Consider the following 25,488-nt stretch of genomic DNA (forward strand, 5'->3'; position numbering starts at 1 on the left):
TTTTACTTATTATATGCCAATATTAAAATCCCTTCAAGTAGTAAGCCTAAACGTATATATTTGCCTGATCTTGACCCAATCATTCAGTTAACCTTTATTTATTCTTAATTAAGTTCAAATATTACCAGAATGAATATTTACTTTAGGTTAAGTCTTAAGTATCTTTGTTAGAATATAAAATTAGTTACATAATTTCTATCCTGCTATTTAAATTTTAGAAAAAATACTTCATTAATTAACTGTATAGGACTAAATAGTATATACCGAAATAATCTGCTGCGTTATTGAATCTTAGAATTGGATACTGTAACACCCTACCACACTGAGCTTTACGCTTAAGTCGTAAAACAGAGGTGGTGTGGTATTACGACCTCTAAAATAAAATGTACACGTGTAATAGCAGAAAGATTGTAATATACTAGGAGCCTTGAAGAATAGGGGAAATAAAAATCGCGAAATTAAAAGCGCAACGTTCAAGAATCGAGTTAACTTGCGTGTTAAGAAATCTATAACCATCAAACATAAGATTATAAAAGTAGGAATAGAGTGCCAAAGATACAAAATAACAAGCTCCTAACTCAGCCTGCGAAGTCAAGACTGGCCGGATAATATTTACACACACACATATATATATATATACATATCCAAAACTCAAATGTACATAAATAAAATTCTGTCTCTCCATAAACCTCTAAGAGGATCAAAAGAACAAGTTATGCAGAGAGAGAGAGAGCTAAGTACATATATATACATCACTATACAATAAAATAACCCAGTAACCACTTCGCCTCAGGGGTCCAGACGCCTAACGAGATGCCTCTCGACCTGCATCTGAAAAACAACAACATAGTATGGAATGAGAACTTGAGGTTCTCAGTATGGTAAAGGTGCCACACACATAATATATAAGGTCTTGGGAATACCAGAGGCAATCCTAGAACGCCGACACTCATATTATAGAGCTTAAAGTATTAAACAGAAGCCATAAAAGGTGGTTTTCTAAGAGTATCTAAGCCTAACTTAACTTAACCTTAAATCTAAGTCCATACTGTCACTCCTCCATACCTCCATCTCTGTCAGCATTTCACAGACAAATAAACAGATAAAGACAAGCGCAAGAAGGTCACAAATACTGCAGGTGACAAATATACATTTAGCATGGCAAGTACACTTAGGCACACCCAGTTAATACACAACAAGTAATTCAAGTAGAATGCATATGATGCATGCCTGTCCTATGGCTGATGAGGCTCATCTGTCGGTTATCCAGCCAACCCGACAAGTCCGAAAACCTTAGACTGTCCCTCAACGTGCATCCCCAAGAGTCTATGCACAGCTTTTTTCTCAAATAATCAATATTACTCAATGGGAGTTAACATTCTCGGGAATTTATAAATGCACGGTCACCCTTATGTCGTAGGGTCAACAAAGTATCGAGATTTCAACTTGGTACACGTGGTGGCAAACCACGGTACTTTATCCAGAGAATCTCGTATCTCAGATCATTTAATCATTCAAGCCAAGTTTCATACATGATCATTCATTTGATTATCAAGTCAAGTATCATACATGATCATCCATAACATTTCATAATCAATTCATCACTTTTCAGCTTTACTTCACTTCCAAGTCATCCCCATTTCCTAACTTCATCTGGGTATCAGGTGTAATATTATTATTCATGACTAAAGAAATGAAAATAGAGGTTTAGAGGTTTAAACTACAATTTAAAACGTTGAAAACCATATTTACTGAAATAGGAGCCACGCGTACACGTGGGAGTGTAAAAGTGCAGCTCGCGCGCGCGTCCCTTGTCATGCGTACGCGTGGGCGAAAACTTCATGTCACGCGTGCGCGTGGGTCACGCGTACGCGTGGACATGCTTACTACCCCTTGCGCGTGCGCATGGCATCAGTTGCGTATGCGTCGCCAAAATCCCATGCCACGCGTACGCGTGGATGTATGCTCTTAAAAAAAAATGATCAACAAGAAAGCTGCATATAGTGGAGTATTCAACTGCACACAGATTTAACACCAAAACTTTCAATAGGCATAACTCAATCATTTTAAATTATTTTTCTTCCGTTCTTTGAACGGCATAAACTTCACAAATCCAATTTTCATTTAAAACAAGTTGAAATCGATTTGGAGTTCCGTAAACCAAGTTATAGCCCGCCGAAATTCGGCCCAAAACCAAAGTTTTGCAAATTCCTCAATACCTTATTTTCATTCAATATTTCCATTCCATACATTTCTGACCTATCAATATCAACTCAAAATGCCAACAACAATACTCAATATACTCTACATCATTTCATCAACTACCATTCAATAATATTACACAATTTCATATTTTAACAAATCCATCAAGCTTTCCTTCAATATACCTGTAATCATATAATCAATAATCCACCCATGATTCTTTCCAAATTAACATAATAACGATCTCCATCCATAATCAATCACTTATTATCCAACAAACACCAACCAAATATATTCATCAACAAATTGCTAAACATTAAACCTGCACCTGCATTTCAACTTATCCTATGGTCATCTAGCCTTAATTTTCACAAAACATTATATATTAAATGCAAGAAACCTAATCCATACCTTGGCCGATTTTCTCGTAGCGACCAAAGCAATTTATTTAATACCAAGGCAGCCCCTCAAAACTCAATAAACTCTAGGCTCAGCTTCCTCCAAGTTTCAATATTCACAATTTCAAGCTCCAATTATTTATTCTTAACCTAATACACATTTATGACACATATATATCCAATTTAATATCCGAAACATAAATTCAACAAATTAAATAGGATTTATAATATCCTCACCTTACTCAAGCTTCACATAAGCAAGAGTAAACGTTTTTCCCAAGCTAATTAATTAGATCCTAAAACATCAAAAAGTAAAGAAATTCAATACCCGTACCATACTTTCAAGAATTGGGAGAAAGGAGTGGCTGGGATTATTTAATGACTTACCTATGAAATTGTTCCGGTAGAAACGTAGAGCTCGACGCAGTGAACACGTGACCGCAAACGGTGCGGCAATCGGAGCTCGGACGGAGAAATTACGACAAATTGGATTTATCGTAAGGGTTCGGGAGGCTTTTCATTCTCTTCTCCCCTGTGAATGCTTCAGCTGAAATGAGGGGGAAGAAAGGCTTGGGTTAATTTAATAGGTTGGTCTGGTTGGATCGATGGTCTAGTTTGGATCCAGTTCAACTGGTTCGGTCCGTTCAGTCTAATTTTAGACCAATTTTTTTGAAATTAGTGTCAAAATTTTCGTTTCGATGAGCTCTATCCTAATTTAATATAATATTTGCGTTTCTAATTTTTTATTAAAAACTAATTTATTGACTAATTATTTACTAATTTAACAGAGTTTACAGATACACTTAATGAGAATAATAATACTGTGACTAAGCCTTGAAGTGCTATTTAATTTGTTCTTTTGTTCTTCTCTTATTAATTTTATTTTTTAACCATGTTCTGATTGGAGGCAATGATTGGGAAAGGTTCAAAGCAAAAATTTGTTTTCTATACACATTATTATTGTTGTTGTTATTGTTATTGTCCAAAACAAAATCCTTTATGTTTGTCTTCCTTGCCTTTCTAGTAGATCCCAAATTAAGGTTGAGAGTTATATTACCATCATTTTTTTTACTGCATATATTATTTAAGTTTCAATTTTTCATTTTTATTTGATCTTTTTTTAAACTAACACTGTTATATTAACAGTTTTATTAAGCGGAATCTAATTCCAGTAATGAAGTTAGAGACAAAATGAGGATACCCACATGGACAAGACATTGATGAAGAGGAAGGAATATTGGCAACTTGACTTTTATGTTGTATTTCTTTTCCAAAAACAACTAAAAAAATTTAAAAAAAATTAAAAAAGGAAAAAAAAGAGAGCAGGTGTGTAGTGTGCATGGTATAAGTTTACCCAAAGCAGAAAAGAGAGAAAAAAAAAAAAAAAAGTTCAAGTGTGGTGTGGTTGTAAGTTAAAAAAAAAAAAAAAGTGCATGTGATGTGTGTAGCGTGGTCATAAGTTAAAAAAAAAAAAAAGAGTGTGCATGTGTGGTGTGGTTATAAGTTAAAAAAAAAAAACAAAAAAAGGGGTTGAGGATGATCTATGCTAGTGTAGCCATGTGTGTGAAATGTGATTGCATTGTAAGTCATGGATAATGGATGATAACAGTATGTTAAACTGTATTACTTATTTTGCTTTATTCATTCTTTTAAGTACTTTCCTTTTTTAAAAGTAAAAAAAAAATGTTTGTATTCCGTTGTCAATTTAATATTATGTCGTGACATTCTATGTGAACACAGGAGAGTGATTAAATTTTCAACATTTTCTTATTTTTGTTATGGTATATTTTTTCTTTTAAAATTGAATATAATCTTACTTATTCTTTTAGAAAGTAAGTCATAGGTCCTCATCTATTCGGCTAGACAAGCCAAAGTATCAAACTTATGAATATCACTTTATCCCCTGGCTAACACAAATCCTAAAGTACTGAAATTATAACTCATTACATACTTTTGTTCTTTGTTAGCCACCTTGAGAAAGCATCAAGAGTTCTTGCATCAGATCTATAATGCCTATAATATGTGTCTTAATTCAAGAAAAGCTGGCCATGTGAAATCTGGATACACGTTTGGATTTTCATTGTTGATAAGTTCATTTGGAGGAGTCACTACTTTATTTTGTATTTGGACTCTGAAAGAAAACAACTGATGATTTTCTTGTTTGCATGCAAGTCTTTGCATAGTAGATAACGGGAATTCACTTTTATTATAGAATCATTTCTTTTCTACATCTGAAATATTTGATGCCAACCCTTAAATTCACTCCCAAAAGTTCCATGATCTTAATAAAAAGATTGCTCATCACTTCAGAGTAATTTTGATACAAACTCCTACCAAATGAAAATATGAGAAATATTTTATATTACAAATATGCTTGGGTAAGGACCACTTTATTTTACTCTACCAAATGAAAACATGAGACAAACATTGCTTTAGGTGATACAACAATAAATACTTGACAGATAAAAAAAATCAATAAATGTTATTTTGAGATTAGAGTCTATTAAAAATTTAAAAGAAAATTATTATATGATATTCTGAATTTCTGATATACCCAAGTTGTCTGAAATCTTCTCCAAGAACACAAACAAAATAATCCTCTAGAGTTTTGTAAGATTGATAAGCATATATAGTAAAGAAAAGAAACCGTGTCCTTCAAAAGCAACTTAGGCCTTAGAGAAACACATTAGTTCAGATCCTACTCAACAAATTAGTTACTTTCAGAGTTTTCAAGAAGTCTACGTTCATGGATGCAACAACCTTCAAAGGTTATTTCCAACATCTGTAGCCGAAAATCTGAATAAACTTGAGAAACTGGAAATAACAGAGTGTGATAGATTGGTGGAAATTGTTACAAAGGATGAAGCAATTGTTGAAGGAGCTCCTAAAGAGTTTGCATTGCAAAGCATGACATCCATAAAACTGTGGTCTTTGCCAGAATTAGAATGTTTTTACCCTTCACCGCACAAGCTAGAATGCCCCAAACTAGAGGAAGTGCACTTATTTCACTGTGAAAAGTTGAAGACATTCGAATTTGAGTCTCAGAAATTTCAATATCCACAAGCAGAGTGTCAAGCCATTTTGTTGCCAGAAAAGGTTCCATGTGTTGTTAAATTTTATGACATATCCATCAATGTCTTATTAATTATTTTAGCCAACATGTATGTAGTAGTATGCTGAAATAGACATACTTTTTCCCCTTGTAGGTATTTCCATACTTGAAGTTTCTAGCACTGAACAAGAAGGAAATCATGATGATGTTGCATGGACAGTTTCATGTGAATGGCCTTTCAAAATTAGAAGCTCTTCTGTTGCAATGTTTTCATGATGATTCAGCTACTTTTCCATATGAATTACTTCAAAAGCTGCCCACCATCATACAAAAGCTTGTTGTGAGTTGTTGCTCTTTCAAAGAGATATTTGGCACTAAAAGTCCCAGCATGGCTTGTGTGAAAGAAATTATTCCACATCTAAAGTGTTTGCAGTTGAGTACCTTGTCGCAGCTGAATTCCATTGGGCTAGAGCATTCTTGGATGCAACAGATTTCTGAAAATCTTGAAAAACTGCAAATAGATAAGTGCCATTGTTTGAGGAGCATAGTACCAAGCAAGGTATCGTTTTCGAGCCTAATAGAGTTGAACATATCAGAATGCAATGGACTTGTGAATTTGTTCACACCTTCAACAAGCAGAACTCTGCATCAGATGAAGAACATGTCCATAAAGAACTGTGAATCACTAAAAGAGATTGTGTCTGAAGAAGAAGTAGGAGAGTCGTCAAAGCTTGACGAAGAGAAGATAATTTTCAAGAAACTTAAGACTTTGTCTCTACGCTCTCTACCAAACCTTGAAAGGTTTTACAATGGGAACATTGCCTTGAAATTCCCATCCTTAATTAAGTTGTTGGTAATCGATTGCAGCAAGATGGAGAGTTTTTGTGCAGGTACAGTATCTGTGAACAGGTGGATGGAAGTTCAATTCAAAGAGGATTATGAATATCCATATTTGGTGTTACCAAAACAAGCATTCTTGCTAGAAGATGATCTCAACTGTGTTGTACGGAATGCATTTGAAGGGGTAATGTATCTAATTCCTTTTTTTTTAGTTGAACTTTTTATGAAATTAAATGAAGTTTACTTTCTTGAAATTTATTAAACTATGATTGAAAATTTAGCCATTTTTTTTTAATAAGCTACGAAGCAAAGAGAAAGGGATACTGATGCTGCAAAATCATCAATGCATGTCATCTATACATGTAAATACCCTAAATACCAACCCCTATTAGGTCTCTCCTTCACACATCCCACATTCCCATCTGACTTGTTATACAAAATAGTCATCTACAAGAAAGAGCGCATGCAGAAAAAGAAAAGATTACCAAGTTGAATGTCATGTATTTTCCTCTTATATTCATACTGCTCATACCCACTTCAGAGATATGTAAGGGACATGCATCATATTCATTCTCTCTTCCATTATTGTACTACTTTTTCATAATGTCATTACTAGCCGGTCATTATGCATTTTACTTGGATACTAGCTAGCATTAAAACTCCTTTAATTAATTTTACTATACAAATATTGTAAATTATATATATATATATATATATATATATATATATATATATAATTTATTATTAATTCTATCTAGATCTAAATGTAAGATATTCTTGACCTAAAATAATTAGTTAATCTTTATATATATTTACTCTAAAACATTAGCAGGATGAAGATTAACTTAATTAAAGAAAAAGTCACAAACATATACTTTTGACTTTTAGTTAGTTCGAAAGTCTTATGTATGTTTGTTTGAATATAAAATTATATTTTTTCGATACAATATCACTCAAAAAATTTCTGAAGGTTCTCAACAAATGACACATATTCAAATAATTATTTATTTGTCTGAATATAAAATTATTTATTTATACGTTATGACTTATGACCAAATAGTTTGTAGGTTGATAATTTATTTTATTTTGTCATACACACTACACAACTCATTCTAGATAATATGGGTTCATTTTTCTAATAATGATTTTATAATCTAATTTGTGAATCATGCACTTAATGCAAATTTTAAACTGTGAACACTACAACTAAGTTTTGTAATGTTGTTCAATCTATCCCCCCTTTCTTTTCTTGTTAGAAGTGTAGAGGGAGCTTTCATAAGTTTAAAGCTGTTTTTTTTTTTTTTGGTTTTAAAATTAAACTGCATTTTATTTATCAATAATTTTATCTTTCTAGTAGACCCCAAATTAAAGTGGAGTATCACATTACATTAAATTTTAATTTTATTGCTACTAATTAAGTTTAGGTTTTTTATTTTTATTTATCTTTTTTTAAACTGACATAGTTCTATTAACAGTTCTATTAAACAGAGTCCAATTTTAAAGATGGAGTTACAGACAAAAAGCAACACCCAGCTATATCAAAGGAGTTGATCAAGAGAAAATATTATTGTCAGATGCAATTTGATTGGTTTTATATTATAGTTGTTTTAAAAAAATCCAAAAAAAAAATTAAAATGCAAAAAAGAAAAAAAGTATGTGTGGTGTGATTTTAAGTTACCAAAAAAAAAAAAAAGAGTGTGTGCCTAGTGTGGTTATAAGTTAAAAAAAATAAAAAAAACAAAAAAAAAATAAAAATAAAAAAAAAATTACATTAATGAGGTGTTAGGTGTGTGATTGTAATGGATGGTGGATTATAAGAGTGTATTGAACTATATTACTTATTTTACTCTATTCACTGCTTTAAACAGTCTTTTTTTTGTAATCTCTTTGAAAACGATGGTTTACATTCAATTGTCAGTTTAATGTTATGTTAGTACATTCTCTTATGCAAACATAAAAATTATTGAGTTTGTATTTTTTGCTTTTAACATTTCCTTACTTCGATATGCATGGTACATTTGTTTTTATTTAAGAATTTGAATTTTTTTTTTTAAGTGCTTTTCTAACAATTTTGCTCTTCACAATAGCTCTGTGCATGCAACTCTTGTAAATTCTCTTGATTAGAAGGAACATAAAAAATAAATTTAAACTAATTATTATGTTATTTATGGTATTTCATACATTAAGATTATACATATTTCTCGATATTTATACTGTTGATTGAGTATGATACATTTTTTTTTGTCATGGAGTATGAAACTTAATTTCTTTTTTTTTTTTCCTTTACACAGTATGAAACTTATCCATAACAGAATGAAAACTCAAACTCATGCTTAAGTTTTTTCTAACAAGAAAGTCAGTCTCAAAAATGATTTTCTTTATGCCCAGATCCCAAACCATTTGTAATCCCTTAACAATATGCCAGTATACATTATATTTTTATTATGAAAAGAACAACCTTAAATCTTCACCAAAATATTATTAAAATAATTATTAGACTCTAGCCAAATAAACTTATTTACTCGTTATTTTTTTAAATGATTCTTTTATCTTTTTTATTTCTTTTTATTCTCAATATTACCACAATTTCACCTAAAATAAATTGTCGGCATAACTCGACCATTTTAGATTTCAAATTTTAAATCTTAAATTATACCCTAAGTTCATTTTATTTTATTTCACTTTTAAATATTCTTTCTTTAAATGTTTAATTTTAAATATTTTTATGTTTATGTCTTTTGACCGAAATGATGTTGGCTTCCTAGATGTATTCTTATCCGATACATGGATATCATCATATTTGCCCATCATTATTTCATATTGGATTTGACTTCACATTAAACAAACAATTATGTCATTGGTGTAACTTCACGTTTGGTTTATATATTATATTTCCACTTATTAAATAAACTTTCTGGATATTTTGTTGTGGGATTTATTGGTGCATCAATCTGCGCTGAACTTTTATGGTCAATAAATGAAAGTTCAATATAAAATATTATTATTTTTAAGCTTTCCGAATCATTTTCTCTTTTTTGATTAATTATTGACGACTCCATTATTTGTTTTTGTCTTTTCAATGAAACAATAATATTATCAAGTTTTTTCAATGAAACAATAATATTATCAAGTTTTAAAGTAGTCTTTGAATTTGAATTTGGATCTTTTAAATTTTAGATTTTCACTTTAAAAAATAAAGTGAGATTTCATTGAATATTTTCTCTTTCATATATTTTTTTATTCTATCTATAAAATAAATAATGATAGATCACACTTTACTTTTTAAAGTAAAATTTAAAATTTAAAAAATTCAAATTTTTAAATTTTCAGTCAAATTTTTACATTGGTCATTAAATTTTTAATTATTTTTAATCTAAATTTTTACTATTTGATTTACCTTAATCTTTTGAATATTTTTTATTAACATTGTGTTAATTCGATATTTTAAATGGACAATTAATAACATATGTCAGAACATGGTTTAACTACATGTAATAAAATAATGACATGCCAATTAATTACACATCACATAAAATGTAAATAATAATTTTACGTGTTATACACATAATTTGTCTAAATGTCAATTTATGTCATGTGTCTATTGTGATTATTAAAATTAGATATCTAAATTATATTTTTTGTGAATAATTATATTCTCTCTATCAAAAAACTAATTAACTGTCAACGCAATTAACTAATAAAATTTTTTAATAATTACAATATTACTCGGACTAATTTTTATATTAGCAAATTAGAATAAAAATTTTAACAACAATAACATAATTTATCTATATATTATTGACTATTAAAACTTTAGGGATGAATTTAAAATGGGAAAGTATGAGGAGCTAATGGAATAAATGTGTACAATGGAGGTTTATGAAGTATTAGAGATATAACCATTAGTGTTACCTTTTTTCCATCAGTTGAAGCTTTTGGGATGAGTGGTATCATGACATGGTATTAGAGCGCTAGATCTCCAAAATCAATTTAATATTTTGGGAAGATGTTTATTATCTCTAGAACTCGGATGGTTATTCTAAATAGTAGAAGGGATGTTCATTTTGTAATTCAATAGTCTATTGTACACATTGTATAAATAGTCCATTATCTCCCTATCGGGATCCATTTAAAATTGAGAAAAAATTCAAGTACTACTTTTAAGACTTAATTCAACATTATTCTATTTCTTTATTATAAAGTGATTCTGAATAGACGACTTGCGAAACAAGAAAACTAAGGTTGAAGAACTATAGAAACTGAATAGTAGCAGAGGAAAATGAAAACTATAGAAGTTAAAGCTTAATTGCATTATACAACTCTCTTAACTCATACCAGGTACAAATATATAGAGTATATATATACATGCTGTGAAAGTGTGTGTGTGTGAGAGAGAGAGAGAGTTACACTTAACAGAAAGTTTTTAGTCATTGATCATTCTCAAGATCTTTAATCTTGCTATCTTGATCTTTACTCTTACTATATACTTTATTTCAAAACATCCAAAGAACGTCCACATACATTCATCATTTTGGTAAAATTCATTTGACCTTTTAAATCATGATTTAATTACCTTCCTCACATCCTTCAATTTGGAAAAAATTCTTACCGAAAATTCGTCTAAAAGAAAACACGTGTAGGACATATATTCATATCTAAACACACTTCAAAAATATATTTATGTTATTATATTTGTGATATGCATAAGTTAAATACAAAAAAAAAAAAGTTAAATATGATCATAACCAATGTTACTAAATATTGCCGCATCACCCTTTCGTGTGATACAACATGTATATATATATACCAAAACATCATAGTAATCCATCTTCAAATTAAAACAACAATATAATTGCCTTTGCATTTCAAAACCAAAAAATGGCTGAAGCAGCAATGCTTGTTTCATCACCCCATGAAGACCCCAAAGAAAATGAAAACATAGTATAATTGATGGGGCATGCAAGAAGCGTGGATTCTCTCATGGATGATTTCTTTGGCATGCCATTCCTGGAGAAGAAGAAGAAGGCTCAACGAGGGTATGCTTTTCCTTATTCTTCTGATGAGAAGTCATGCAAAGTTGTTGAGGAATATTTTGTTACAGTTCTTGGGGACGGAAGATTTTCGACACTTTGGGTGAGTTAATTACAATGATTTCTATTTTAAAAATTATTTTTATGCTTATTACTTTAAACAAAAATATCATTTGTATACTAAAATTAGTCACTAATATATTTGTATATAAATACATGTGTAATTTAATTTATTTTTAATGTGTATTTATATTTTAATATATATTTTAACCGTATTTTAATAAATTTTGACTGATAAGTTATGAACTTATGATACACACATGGCTTCATTTTGAATTGCATTTCCTGCCAATTTTATGATAGAATAATAGTAATTATTTTGAGCATAGGAAAATAAAACAATTTAAAATACAATTATGATTTATGTATATAATATAAAATATCACTCACCGAATAAAAATATATCTTTGGTGTTTCATAAAATTTTATTATTCTACTGTAAAACAAAAAAATTATTATTCTACTTTGATAAATTTGATACAAGTTTGATCATTTTATTGATTGAGTATTTAATTAAAAAAATATATGAATTAATATGTATGAATATAATACATGATAATTGATTTAGTAATTAATTTTTTATATGTACGTAATATTTTTGTTTAAAATATAAAAGAGAAAATAAAAAAAATATAAGCAATGCAAACAATTAGAAAAATAAATTAAAGAAAAGTAAACCCCGTTTTGGAAGAAAAAAAATTATTTTTATGGTATTTCCGTTAATTTTCAATACCTCAGTTAAATTCTTTTTGTTACCACATCTATTTTGAAAAGGAAAAGATTAATTATAAAATTAGATGGATTCTTTAACAAAATTTTAATATTTAAATGTTTAGATATAGATCAGAATATGTCCTACACGTGTTTTCTTTTAGACGAATTTTCGGTAATAATTTTTCTAAATTGAAGGATGTGAGAAGGTAATTAAATCATGATTTAAGAGCAAAATAATGAATGTATGTGGACGTTCTTTGGAAGTTTTGAAATAAAGAAATAGAATAAATGTTAAATTAACTCTTAAAAGTTAAAAGTGTTACTTGAATTTTTTTCTCAGTTTTAAATTTATCTCTAAAATTTTAATGGTCAGTAATATATAAACAAATTATATTGTGATACATAATGATATCAATTGACATATGAATAAATTGTTTTATAATACGTAAAATTGCTATTTATTATTATATGTGCAATTAATTGATATTTTATGCTAATAAATTATAATTTAAATGATATAGTCTGGTTAGACTATATATTATTAATTGTTCATTTATGATGTCATATTAATTAACACGCTACTAATGAAGGATTAATATAAATTACATAATAAAAATTCATGTAGAAATTGAAATAATTGAAAATTTAATGATCAATTTTAAATTTTTAAGTGAAAATTTAAAGATCACTTTAAAACTTAATAATATTATTGTTTCATTGAAAAGAAAAAATAACTCATTAATAATTAATCAAAAAAGAGAAAATGATTTTAAAAGCTTAAACATGATAATATTATTATAAGGACTCAAAATCGATGAAGACATACACCAAGCACTTTATTATATTATTCCTAAGAGTCTACGACTATATATATGATCATCATCCACACCTAAACATAAGAAAATAAAGTTCGATTATTACATACTTGTTGGTTTAATTTGGATGGCATATATATATATATATATATATATATACAAGAGACACTCTTAATTAATTGGTTGAAGTTTTATTGTCTAAAAGCCACTTGGAGAATGTTTCAAGAGTTCCTTCATCAACCCTGTAATGTTTCTGAGTGAATTCATGCAAGGTTGGCCACTTGAAATCTGGATATTTTCTTGGATTCTCTTCAGTAATGAGTTCCTTTGGTGGATTGACAACTTTGTCCCTCTTAGGACACAGGAAGAAAGCAAGTGATTTTCTTGCTGATTTGTCATTCACTACAGCTCTGTGCAAACAACTCTTGTAAACTCCATTTGATAAAGCCTGAAAATAAATAAATAAAAATAACAATTATATTATGGGTATATTAAAAATTAATTATCAAATCAGTATTGTATAACATATATATTAACATAAGTTATTAATAATACACGTATTTATTTATAAATATTAATTAATTTTGAGAAATCACGCGGAATAAATTTAAAATGTCAATTCAACTCAATCGGTATATGTATGTACTCAGGAATATAATTACACCATACTGTAATATATGCTATATTTAATTTTAATTGGCATCTATTCAATATATTTTTATATAAAAATAATAGTTAAAATATAAATATATATTATATTAAATAGTTTAATTAAATATATTAAATTATATAAAATCAACCAATTACCAACTAACAAGATTACAATATAAAGATTTGTTACCGTAAATGTGTCACCAATGTTAACAACGAAGACACCTTGTCTTGGAGGAACCAAGTACCATTGGCCATCGAAGAACACTTGAAGACCAGCAACTTGATCATCATGAAGAATGGTAAGGGAATTAGGGTCACAGTGGGGCCCAGTGCCTAAGGTCAAATCAGGTGTTTGACAAAGTGGATAATAATTCAGTCGCATAATAGAGTTATTTTCTTCAAAGTAGTCTCTGAAGTATTTCCCAACTCCTAAGCTCATTCCCACAAGTTCCATGATTTGAAGGGCTAGATTGCTCATTGCATCACAGTATTTCTCGTAGAACTCCCTATCAAATACAAATATATATGTGTCAAGATTTTTTAATTAATCTTTTCCTTTTAAAATTGATGCAGTCAGGTTGACAAATTAAAACAGTTCTCTGAGGTATGTATATTGAAATTAAGGAAAATATATATCTTAAAAATGAACATTTCTCTCTAGAAAAATGTTAACCAGGTTTTGTTTACCCTTAAAATTTAATTTATTTTTAAATTTCTTACTTATTATATTATATTTTTTATTTTTTAAATATTTTATATTATAAATTGTTTTTTATTTTTCTCATAATAACTATACTATTCTATTATAATTGATGGACAAGGCTAACGTGACGCAATTAACAATAATGATGCTATGTATGTTCACTTAAAATAGAAATAGATTCTCTTAATTTTTTAATTAAAAATAAAATATGATTTTTAGGAGTGGACGCGGATTAGATATGTCTAAAATTTTTATTCGATCCATATTAAAATTATCGAGTCAAATCAGATTAAATATACGTAGTTTTTAAACAAATTTGGATCCAATTCGCACATTTATAAATTGGATCAAATATCATATATTCGCAAAACACAAAATATATTTTTAAAAGCTTATTTTTATTAAAAAATCAATAAAATTTATTTTTTCTATTCTTTTAAATATGTTTACTCTTAAAATAATATTAAACATACTTTTTTAAATAATAAATTAAAATAATACAACATATATAATAATTATTAGTTGAAATAAAACATAAAAAGAATATTTATTTCTTTATTTTTGCAGATATGTGGATATGCAGATACCAACACAAAATTCGCAATCCGATCTGATTAGTGTGCGGATTGAATAGCTTTGCGGATCAGATTTATGTCTGCAATTTTTGGATCGAATTCGAATAAACACCACAGATATGCGGATCGAATCCGATCCAATCCATGAACACCCTTAGACTAATTTTTAATCTTTTAATGCTTTCTATTTTGTTTTTCTTTTTTTGTCCACTCATAAAATTAATTATATGATATCACATTTTACTTTTTCAAATTAAAAAAAATTAAAAAGATCCATTTCCACGTTAAATTACTGAGCCATTTTGTCAATTGTACAAAATAAAAAAATAAAATGTTCTACTTGATTAAAAATAATTTGACTTAATTTTTTATTTTTTAAAGTAAACATTTAAAATAAAATAAAACAAAAAGAGATAATAAAATTTTAATTATTTTTTCATGGAAATTAAGAATAAAAAAACACAGAATAAAATAATGTAATTTTAATATCCAGTAAATATAAAGTAATTTCACACATATATTCAACTACATAATATTATGTAGTAAAAAAACAATGATTATATCTTATTTAATTTTAGTTAATATTTTAAACTTTTAAATTGCTAATTTTACTGATTTAATTTCCACAACTATAAAAAATAATCGTAATATTCAATAAATAATAAAAAATTAATTCAAACTTCTCTTATTTAATATTTATTAATTTTAACGATAATTAATAAATACTAAATAAGACAAATTTGAATTAAATTTCAACGTTTCCAAAACATTATTATAAAAATAACTACTTATTACCTTCGCTATATAAATAATTTTTAAAAAATAAATATAACTAAATTAAAACATTTCAGGCATGGCTCATTATAAAAATAGAAAGGGAAGAAATCATTGTAACTCACCCAAAGTGACGAAAATCTTCCCCAAGAGCATTAACAAAATATTCCTCCACAGCTTTGCATGAATTCTCAGCAGAGTAAGGAAAAGTGAGTGTTTCCTTCCATGGAAGTTTGGTAGAGAATCTGCCAGTGAAGCTGCTAGCATACCCACGAAAATCTGTAAGCGTTCTCTGAGCCTTCTGTTTCTCTGCCAACGACATGCCAAAGAAATCATCCATCAAAACATGAGCTTTCGCTATGAGTTCGGCGTCCACGCCATGGTTAACAACATGAAAGAATCCATGCTTCTTGCATGCCTCATCAATCTTAGAGCAAAGATTTGATATAACTTTTGGATCACCAGAGTGAAAGGCTTTCATGTCAATTTCTGGAACTTGAAGTTCTGGTATGTCTTGGCTTGGCTTAAACTCATCAGGCCATATGAATTTTTTGGGTATGGTGGATTCATATGACATAACAGATGAATCAAACACTATCTTTTCATCTTCTTTTGAGATTTGGGCTGATGAAACAAACACTGGTTGAGCCATTTTTGTCTTTGAAATGCGAAGACAATTGTGAAGTGTGAACTCGATCACTACAATAATAATAATGTTGTTTGAGGATTACTATGATGTTTTGGGATATTGGTACCCATATATATAGAAATAGAATACAGAGAAGTGGGAACTAGGGTACATGCAAATGATGCAAATTAAAGGGTGAAGTGGCAACAGGATGGAGAATAGAGACAACTAATTTAATGGCAACTAATTAGAGGCAATAAATAAATCAATCCTGGCTTATAACTCAAATGGTATAATCTCTTCGTATTCAATTAAGAGGTTGCGGGTTGGAGTCTCCTATCTTTGATAAAATAAATAAATAAATAAATCAATCGTGCTAACTATACACCGAAATTAATTATCAAAATTAATTACTAATATAAAATATATATTAAAATAAATTAAACTATAAATATATAATAACTGAATTTAGTGATTAATTTTAGTGTGTAAATAATATTTTTATAAATAAATTAAAAGATTTTGTTTCTTTATATTTTTATAATTTTATTAAAAAATAATTAATTTAATTAGCATGTTATTTTTAAAATTTGGATAATTGATATAAAATATAATAAAAAAATTTTATTTATACCGTGAATATTATAATAAGTGAATTTTAAAATTGAATAAGAAATAATGAATATAGTTACATCATTATTTAAGAACATATATAAAAAAAATATTTAGTCCTGTTGAAAAGAAAAAGACAGAATAATTATAAATTATACTTTTATTGTTTTAGATTAATATATTTTTTATAAACTAATTAACTAGTTAGAAGTTTAATATATAGATGTATAGTTCTAGTATTTTTATAAATTGAAAATGCAACCAATATATGTTATCAACCTAACGAAATTTGGAAATAATCATGATCATTTTTTATTACAATATCTTATAGCATATTATATAAATTTAGCTAATATATGATGATATTAATTCAAAAAGAATTATAATATATAATTAATGTTTTACATAAAATTTTAAAACAATATTAATGATATTATATATATTTGAATATACACCATAATTAACTGACATGAATGATTAATAATTAACAAATTCGTCAAATATATTTTGTCTATAATGAAAACTCTCTTAATCATGGTAAAATTTCATTATTTACATTTAATTTTTTTTTAAATGACATTGAGAAGAAGGACATGTAAAAACTGGCGCTAGAATGTGCCACCTTAATTGAAGTCAAAATACTATACACTTTATAAAAAAAGAGTAAAGTATTATTTTTATCCCCAACGTTTGGGATAAGTCCTATAATTGTCACTAATGGAGTTGCCTACGTGAACAATAAACGTTGCTAACCCCAAATGTGTGTATTGACGCGAGTTTTCCTTCGCACATAATGTTTCTTTTAGCATACGAAATGCTTGCATTCAGATGAGAGAAAGAAAAACGTAACACTTCATCTTCCACATTCCCTGAACCCCTATCGAACTTTTCTCCTCTGTTTTTCGACGAGCTCAATTACACTGGAAGAAGACAGATTGAAGCGAGTTCGTATTTTAGTTTTCCCTACATACAGGAGAGCATTGCCCCGTCTTGGTACTAAAAACTTTGAAACGGCATAAAGTGAAAAGGTATGTGCAATCTATATTTGATTTTCATTTCAAAGGAATAATTCATGCAAGTAAAGATGTTAATGCATAGGGTTTCTATGATTGCAATATTGTTGTTGTTAGGGTTTAGGGTTGTTGATGTTAGTAGAATGTTTTGATTTACACTTTCTTTCCTGCACATTGATTACCCTTGTTTTATGATGTTTGAAACTTGTAATAGAAAAAGTAGCGGAAGAGATGAGTCATTTTAGTGTAAAAATTTATCACCAGGGTAGGTTTCGGCTTGAAGAAGGTGCTGTTATGTATTTGTGTGGGGAGACGTCCATTGTAGACTACTGTGATGAAGATGAATGAAATTTGATTGAGGTTTATGAAATAATGAGTAGACAGGGATTTTTGAAGAAGGATATCGCTGCGATGTGGTATAAAGCTGTGAATGCTGGGTTAGAGGAAGGATTGGCCGTGCTTAAAAACGACAAAGATGCAATGGATATGGCAAGAATTGAGGTGGAGGATGATATGGTTGAGGTTTATGTTGTTCACAAGACAAGTGAAGTGGGAGAAGATGTGCAACCGGGGCAAATAACTACTCCTGCTAAAATAGGTGATGAGGCTGGGCCTGACCCAATTGTTGTGTATGAAGGTCCTAATGTTGGGCTTGGGTCAAAGCCAGTTACTGATGGACCTACTGAAGTGGAAGAGGTTGGGTCCATGAGTAAGGGATCATGTGAGGCTGTTAGGAGTTCTGATGCTGTTGAAGAAGAAGAGGAGGGGAGTGAGACCTCTGATGATGATGATGACTATGAACCTAGGGAGAGTGAAAGTTCATGGAGTTCTGATTCAATTTATGGGAATGCATTAGATCACACTCTTGATAGTCTTGATTTCAGTGACATTGATGATGACAGGGAGGGAGATGAAGGTTTAATTGATGTGAACATCACGGAAGAGGGGAAAAAAGAGTCTGCACCTAGTCAGTCCTAGGGTCAATCTCCAAACCCTGCTGTAAGACTATATCATTAATTATTTGTTGTTGTCTTTACTTTTGTCTTCATCATTTGCTTCATTGAATTATCTGCCCATCTGTTTTGTGCACAAGTTAACAATGCTGCTGGTTCTACTTCAAATGGGAGGTCACAGAGAGGGGTTAGAAAAAGTGCCAGACTCTCTGCCAAGACTTCTTTTAATAAAGCTACTGAGAGTGGTCTTAGGAAGCAAAAGGGAAACAACAAAAAACCACTCTTACACCCAAAGAGAAAGCCAGCTGTCAGCTCCCAACAATCATAGACTGCTACTTCAAAAAGGGCTAAAGTGAATCATTCATAAACTATTTCTGCACCAGCCCCAACAACACCAAGGGTGCTACCAAGCCCAGTGAAGAAGGTCACCCAATCCCAGCTCAGGTTCATGGCCAAGACTCCACCAAGAACATGGAACAATGTAGAGTGATTTTCTGTGACTTGTGATGTATTTTGTTTTTGTTTTTGTTTTTGTTTTTTTTTTTTTGTGATAGGTTAAAAACTATGGTTGTTGATTTCATATTTTGTATTTGGTGATGCTGCTACTTCATAAACACTGTTTAGCATCTTGGTTGATTTATATTTCCAATTTTTGGACATGTACATGATATCTATGTTAGTTAAGTTGTGAACTATTGCCATACTAGACCTAATGTTGAGGTTAATACTTTATGCTATTTCTAGGTTACTGTTTTAGTTAATTATATCTGCAAATAGTTACAACAATAATGTACCATGAAAATGTATATTAAAGACATAAAATTGGTTAACAATAAATTTTCATTCAAAATTATTCAATCAACAGATTACATTTGATCCAAGTTAATCCCTGGCCTACAACCACACCCTAAAATACAGACAACATATTGCCAAGACATTACACACTAGTGGCTATGTTGTGCAGCCTTATTGCAAAAAAAAATCTCTCATTTTTTGTCAATGACATTTTTTCACACAGTAATATTATAGCACATATCCATCTAACCAGAGCAACTGCTACTGCCAATGTCAACATCCTCTCAACTGTTGTCACTTTACCCTTCAAGTCTGTGATTTTTCTTTTCAATCGAACAACTTGTGCCTCTTGCTCTGACTCTGCCCACACAAAATACCCACACTCTTCTCCAATCTAAGCCAAAACCAAAAGAAAATTCTAATCAGATAATCAAATAATAGTCATACCCAGTAATTACATTTTGTACTTACCCCATAGTTAACACAGCCCCAGAATCTCCGTCCCAGATTATCTGCCGTTGATGAAATCGCAAGCACTGGCCTCTCCCCACAGTAACAAGTTGTTCTCCGTCGATGGCCTTGGCTGCTGTTTCGACTCGAAGCACTGCTGCTACGCACCGCCTGGGAGCCCTGCGAAGCCATGGAGTCAGCAACAACTGCAACAGAGACGGCGATGGTGAGAAGACGAATCTACAAAAGGGGCTATCTCAAATTAGGGTTTCAACACCTTTTTAAATTAAAATTTCTTTTTTTATTCAATTCTCAGTAACGGTCAACAGGGGAATAGTTTGCCACAATAGACAAAGGCGTCCATGTAGACAGCTCCATTAGTGTTCTGTCAGTGGAGTTAACAGGAGGGTAACATTGAATCAATTTTGGAACGTTGGGGACATAAATAGGACGAATGAAACGTTAGGAACAATTATAGAACTTATCCCAAACGTTGGGATAAAAACAATACTTTACTCTAAAAAAATAATAAATAAAAGGCCATCACTCATATAAAGACCATAAAAATAATCTTTTTTAAAGTTTATTTAGCCACAGTTAAAAAACGTATTTTAAAAAATGTGGTTTAATAATAAAAACATAAACTATGAACGAAATTAAATCAACAAATAAATTAAAAAAATTAAGAAAAAATAATTAAATTATTCAAATTAATAGGCAAAAAAAATTAACTAATATTAATTCAAATAATACTGAATTTCTTAAATCAATACAAAATAATTTTTTTAAATCTTAATTTTACAATAAATTTTATTCAAGAAATTCAAAAATAAACAAAAACTGTTAGACAAAAAAAATAAAAAATTAGCAATAAGAATCGGTAGATTAAAATATAAATCTTTAAAAATAAAAAAAGAATTATTAAAAGGATTATAAAATTATAAATAAAAATTAAACTTGTAAAAGATATTCAATTTGCAAAAAAATAAAAAAGTATCAAAATAATTATAATAAAATAGAAATAAAAAATAATATTATAAAATTTATAAAAAAATAAAATAATTTTCTAATAAAATTTTATTAAAAAATTAAATTTTAAATAAATTAAAAAATTGATATCAAAACTAAAATAACAATTTTAAAAAATAACAATATATACCTTTTAACAATGACAATATTTTAAATTTATGTTATGTATTCAAAATTAAATACATGATAATCTACCTTTTAACAATGACAATATTTTAAATTTATGTTATGTATTCAAAATTAAATACATGATAATCTATCTAATAAATAAGATTAAATGTTCTTATTTAAAAATGTTTAAATATCCTTACTAGAGTCTTTGCCTAATGAAAAGATGACTGACTTAGCAAGTAAAACCAGTTAGACAAAATGACTCAATACAGATTCATCAGAATTGTCATGATTCATGAATGTGTAATCCTATTCAAGTTCCTCCTCAAATGTTTTGGCATGCATAAATTTAATGAAGAGAGAGAATAATATGTAGGGTTGCATTGATAAAGGAAACGGTTACGAATACAATAATTAATAGAGAAAGAGAATATGGTTATAAAAGCCACTACAAAACAATAGCAATAATTTATTTTTGGTAAAATATAAGGTAAAGAGCAAAATTTAAAGATATGCTTAGGTGGCAAAATTCAAACCACACATTCTAAAATCACACTTTTCACTTAAAATCGTAACTCTTCATAAAAGCGTCACCTAATGGAAAAAAATAAATTAGAAGATTTAAGAGAAGAAATAATTAAGTTATCAAAATTAATAGATCAAAAATTAATGATTTTAACTAATGTTAACTGTAATGACACCGAATTCTTAAAATCAATACAAAATGATTTTTCTCAAAATCTTTATTTTACTATAAGTTTTATTGAAGGACTTAAAAAACCTGAAAAAACTTATTTTTCATGGAATTTCTAAAAAATGTTACCATGGAAATGATTCACCACATCTTCATCATACTTTTAACCCACAATTAAATTCTATAGTAGACATGCTTGAAGAAATATTAGTATCTATAAAATTTCAAAGAAATAAGGAAAAAGAGAATTCCAAAGAAAAAAAATTTTACAATATAATCAACATAACAGATTTAAAAGTAAAACCACCACTAAAATTATGAATATTGAAGAAAAATTAGAAGAAGTTACAATGCTTTTTAAACAATTAAAGATGGCTCAAGAAAATAATATTATGGAACAAGGATTTCAAATAGAAGAAGAATTAGTAAACCCTGAAAATATAGAAAATGAAGAACACATCCTAGATTATTCAAGTGACGAAGAACCAGCAATTCCAATACAAGTAAAAAATGAAGCTGGAACATCTAAGGATAATCAATCTCAATTTAAATGGGAAACATGTTTTGATAATTATGCTTTTAAAAAAGGGTTTATAAATAAAGATTCAAAATATACAAAAATACCATTAAAATACGTTCCTAAAATCCAGGAAATGGAAGGAGATAGAATGCTCGATTTAGACTGTAAAAAGAATGAAAAAGAAATTTTCGAAAATTGGTTGAATTCCTTTTTATTAGAAGCTTTTACTAATCCAAAGCTTAGTGAATTGTCTGGAAGAGATATTTGGAATTACATAGGGTTTCATACTAAAGGAACTATAAGAGATTATATGACATCAATAGAAAACCAAATAATAGAAGATTTAGCAACAAAAATAACAGCTTATGATAAGATATTATATATAATGATGATTCTATATAAAGAATTTTTTGGAAAAAATATTATAGATCATAAACAAGAAGTCTATAATAAAGAATATCAAGAAGCAAAAAATCATTTAGCTAATATTCAGATATATGATCTATGTAATGTGGAATCTTATATATGTGAATATAGAATACATTATTACAAATTAAAAGAAGAAGATAAAAATCATTATCTTAGTATGTATATAACAAAACTTCCATATCCTGCTAATGAATTTATAATGGGAAGATTTATAAGAGAAATAAACAGAGGGACAATTGAAAATAATTTTGGTGGAGCAACCTCTGCAATAAGAGAGGAAATAAAAGAACGTTGTATGCAAGAAGCAACTCAAAAAAGATTTGCGAATATAATTAGAATTTGTTGTCAGAATAATGAAGAGATACCCCAAAAATATGGTCTTAATAAAAATTTTCAAAGAAAAAGAAAATATTATCCAAACTAGAGAAAAAAGAGGTATTTTAGAAAGAAAAATAACAATAAAAACAAAAGACAAAAAAAAACTATTGCCCAAATAAAAAAGAAAATTGTAAGTGTTGGTATTGCCAAGAAGAAGGACACTATGCAAATGAATGTCCAAAAAAGAAGGATAAAAAGGATCTTACCAAACAAATAGAAATTGCTAAGTCTTGTTTCATGGAACCATTAAAAGAATCTGATGATAACTTAGACTATATTTTTGAATATGTCTCGGAAACAGACTCAGAGACTGAGTAATAATGCCACATTTATTACTATAAAAATAACAGAAAAGTTTATAAATGCTTTCATAGATTCTGGAGCAACACAATGTTTTGCTAGTTCAAATATAAAACTTGATTGGAAAAAATTAAAGAAACCATTAAGAGTTAGAATAGCTGACAAATCAATACATAAAATTGACCAAAAAGCAGAGATGGTTGAAATTTTTATTCAAAATTATAGGTTCATTGTTCCATCTATATATATGTTAGATTCTGGAATGGATTTTATCATAGGAAATAACTTTTTAAAGCTATATCATCCATTCATTCAAGAATTAACATATATAGTTTTAAAAGCTCCACACGATTCGTCAATAAATCAAAAATCAAAACGTATAAAAATACCAACTACTACTATAGATAAGATCTTAAAATTTAAAATATTTTCTATATTAGAGACATGTTATTTAAATTTATACTTTCAAATAAATATCCCAAAAAATAATCTTGAAATAAAGATAGAAGAACTTTTAGATGAAATTTGTGCTGAAAATCCTTTAGATATTAAAAATACAAATAACGAATTAGTAAGTATTAAATTAAAAGATCCTACAAAAGAGATAAATGTTCCAAATAAAATTCCTTATTCCGCAAGAGATAGAGAAGAGTTCTCATTAGAATGTAGAGATCTTTTGGAAAAAGGAATTATAAGATTAAGTAAAAGTCCTCATGCGGCTCCAGCCTTTTATGTCGAAAACAATAATGAAATTAAAAGGGAAAAACGAAGAATGGTTATTAACTATAAGAAGATGAATGAAGCAACTATTGGTGATGCTCATAAACTTCCAAGAAAAGATTCTATTTTAGAAAAAATCAAAGGAGCAACTTGGTTTTCATCTCTTGATGCAAAATCAGGATATTGGCAACTTCGTTTAGATGAAGAAACAAAGAAATTAACTGCTTTTACTTGCCCAACAAAAGAATCAACAAGTGTGTTGCTCTATGAATGGAATGTATTACCATTCGGATTAAAACAAGCCCCAGGTATTTATCAAAGATTTATGGAAGAAAATTTAAAAGAGTTAAATGAATTTGTTTTAGTGTACATTGATGATATACTAATTTTTACAAAACAGGATAGAGAAGATCATCTTCAAAAATTATTAATAGTTTTAGAAAGATGTAAAGAAAAAGGATTAGTTCTTAGCAAAAAGAAAGCAAGAATAGCAAAACAAGAAATAGAGTTTCTTGGATTAATTCTATCCACTCAAGGAAAGCTAAAACTTCAGCCAAATATCCTAAAAAAGGTAAATTTATTTCCTAATAAAATAGAAGATAGAAAACAATTACAAAGATTTTTAGGGTGTATAAATTATATTTCTGATCAAGGATTTTTAAGGAATATAACAGAATACACTAAAAGCCTATTTCCAAAAATAAGTACTAAAAAAGAATGGAAATGGGATGAAAAAGATAGTATGCAAATTCAAAGGATTAAAGAATTATGTGAAAAACTTTCAGAACTTTATATTCCAGAAGAAAATGACTACTTAATAGTAGAAACAGATGCTTCAGACATAACCTGGTCAGGATGTCTAAAAGTTAAGAAAACTATAAAAAGTTTGGAACAAGAAAAAGAATCACTAGATTCTAAAGATTCCCCAAAGGAATTACTTTGCAGGTATATTTCAGGAACTTTTACTCCAACAGAACAGAGATATACCACTCATGAAAAGGAAACTCTAGCAGCAATTAAATCTCTTAAGAAGTGGAAA

The 25,488-nt window shown here is 28.7% G+C and overlaps 2 protein-coding genes and 1 long non-coding RNA gene across 4 annotated transcripts in view; 1 reads left to right on the plus strand and 2 right to left on the minus strand.

The window, feature by feature from the left end:
- Positions 1–4,370, plus strand: part of LOC112728367 (uncharacterized) — a 50,997-nt gene extending 46,627 nt beyond the window's left edge. The window contains exon 13 of the mRNA XM_025778458.3: positions 3,747–4,370. Within this exon, the coding sequence (XP_025634243.2) occupies positions 3,747–3,755 (9 nt within the window). The 3' untranslated portion in view covers positions 3,756–4,370. The remainder of the gene's footprint in view (positions 1–3,746) is intronic.
- Positions 510–3,155, minus strand: LOC112728369 (uncharacterized). Of its 2 annotated transcripts, XR_003166227.3 has the most exons (4): positions 2,988–3,155; positions 2,838–2,896; positions 2,614–2,750; positions 510–831 (listed from the first exon to the last, which is right to left on the minus strand). It is a non-coding gene; the product is annotated as an uncharacterized lncRNA (long non-coding RNA). The 2 variants fall into 2 exon arrangements; XR_011868911.1 differs by lacking the exon at positions 2,614–2,750 and having other exon boundaries at positions 2,988–3,154.
- Positions 4,371–13,119: 8,749 nt separating the features above from the next.
- LOC112728370 (gibberellin 20 oxidase 2) lies at positions 13,120–16,558 on the minus strand. Its single transcript, XM_025778460.3, has 3 exons — positions 15,943–16,558; positions 13,953–14,271; positions 13,120–13,559 (listed from the first exon to the last, which is right to left on the minus strand). Exons 1-3 carry the CDS (start codon positions 16,467–16,469, stop codon positions 13,287–13,289), a joined length of 1,119 nt encoding a protein of 372 aa, XP_025634245.1. The 5' UTR covers positions 16,470–16,558; the 3' UTR covers positions 13,120–13,286.
- Between the last annotated feature and the right edge of the window lie 8,930 nt (positions 16,559–25,488).

Source organism: Arachis hypogaea, chromosome 12, assembly GCF_003086295.3.
Source record: "Arachis hypogaea cultivar Tifrunner chromosome 12, arahy.Tifrunner.gnm2.J5K5, whole genome shotgun sequence".
NCBI lineage: Eukaryota > Viridiplantae > Streptophyta > Magnoliopsida > Fabales > Fabaceae > Arachis > Arachis hypogaea.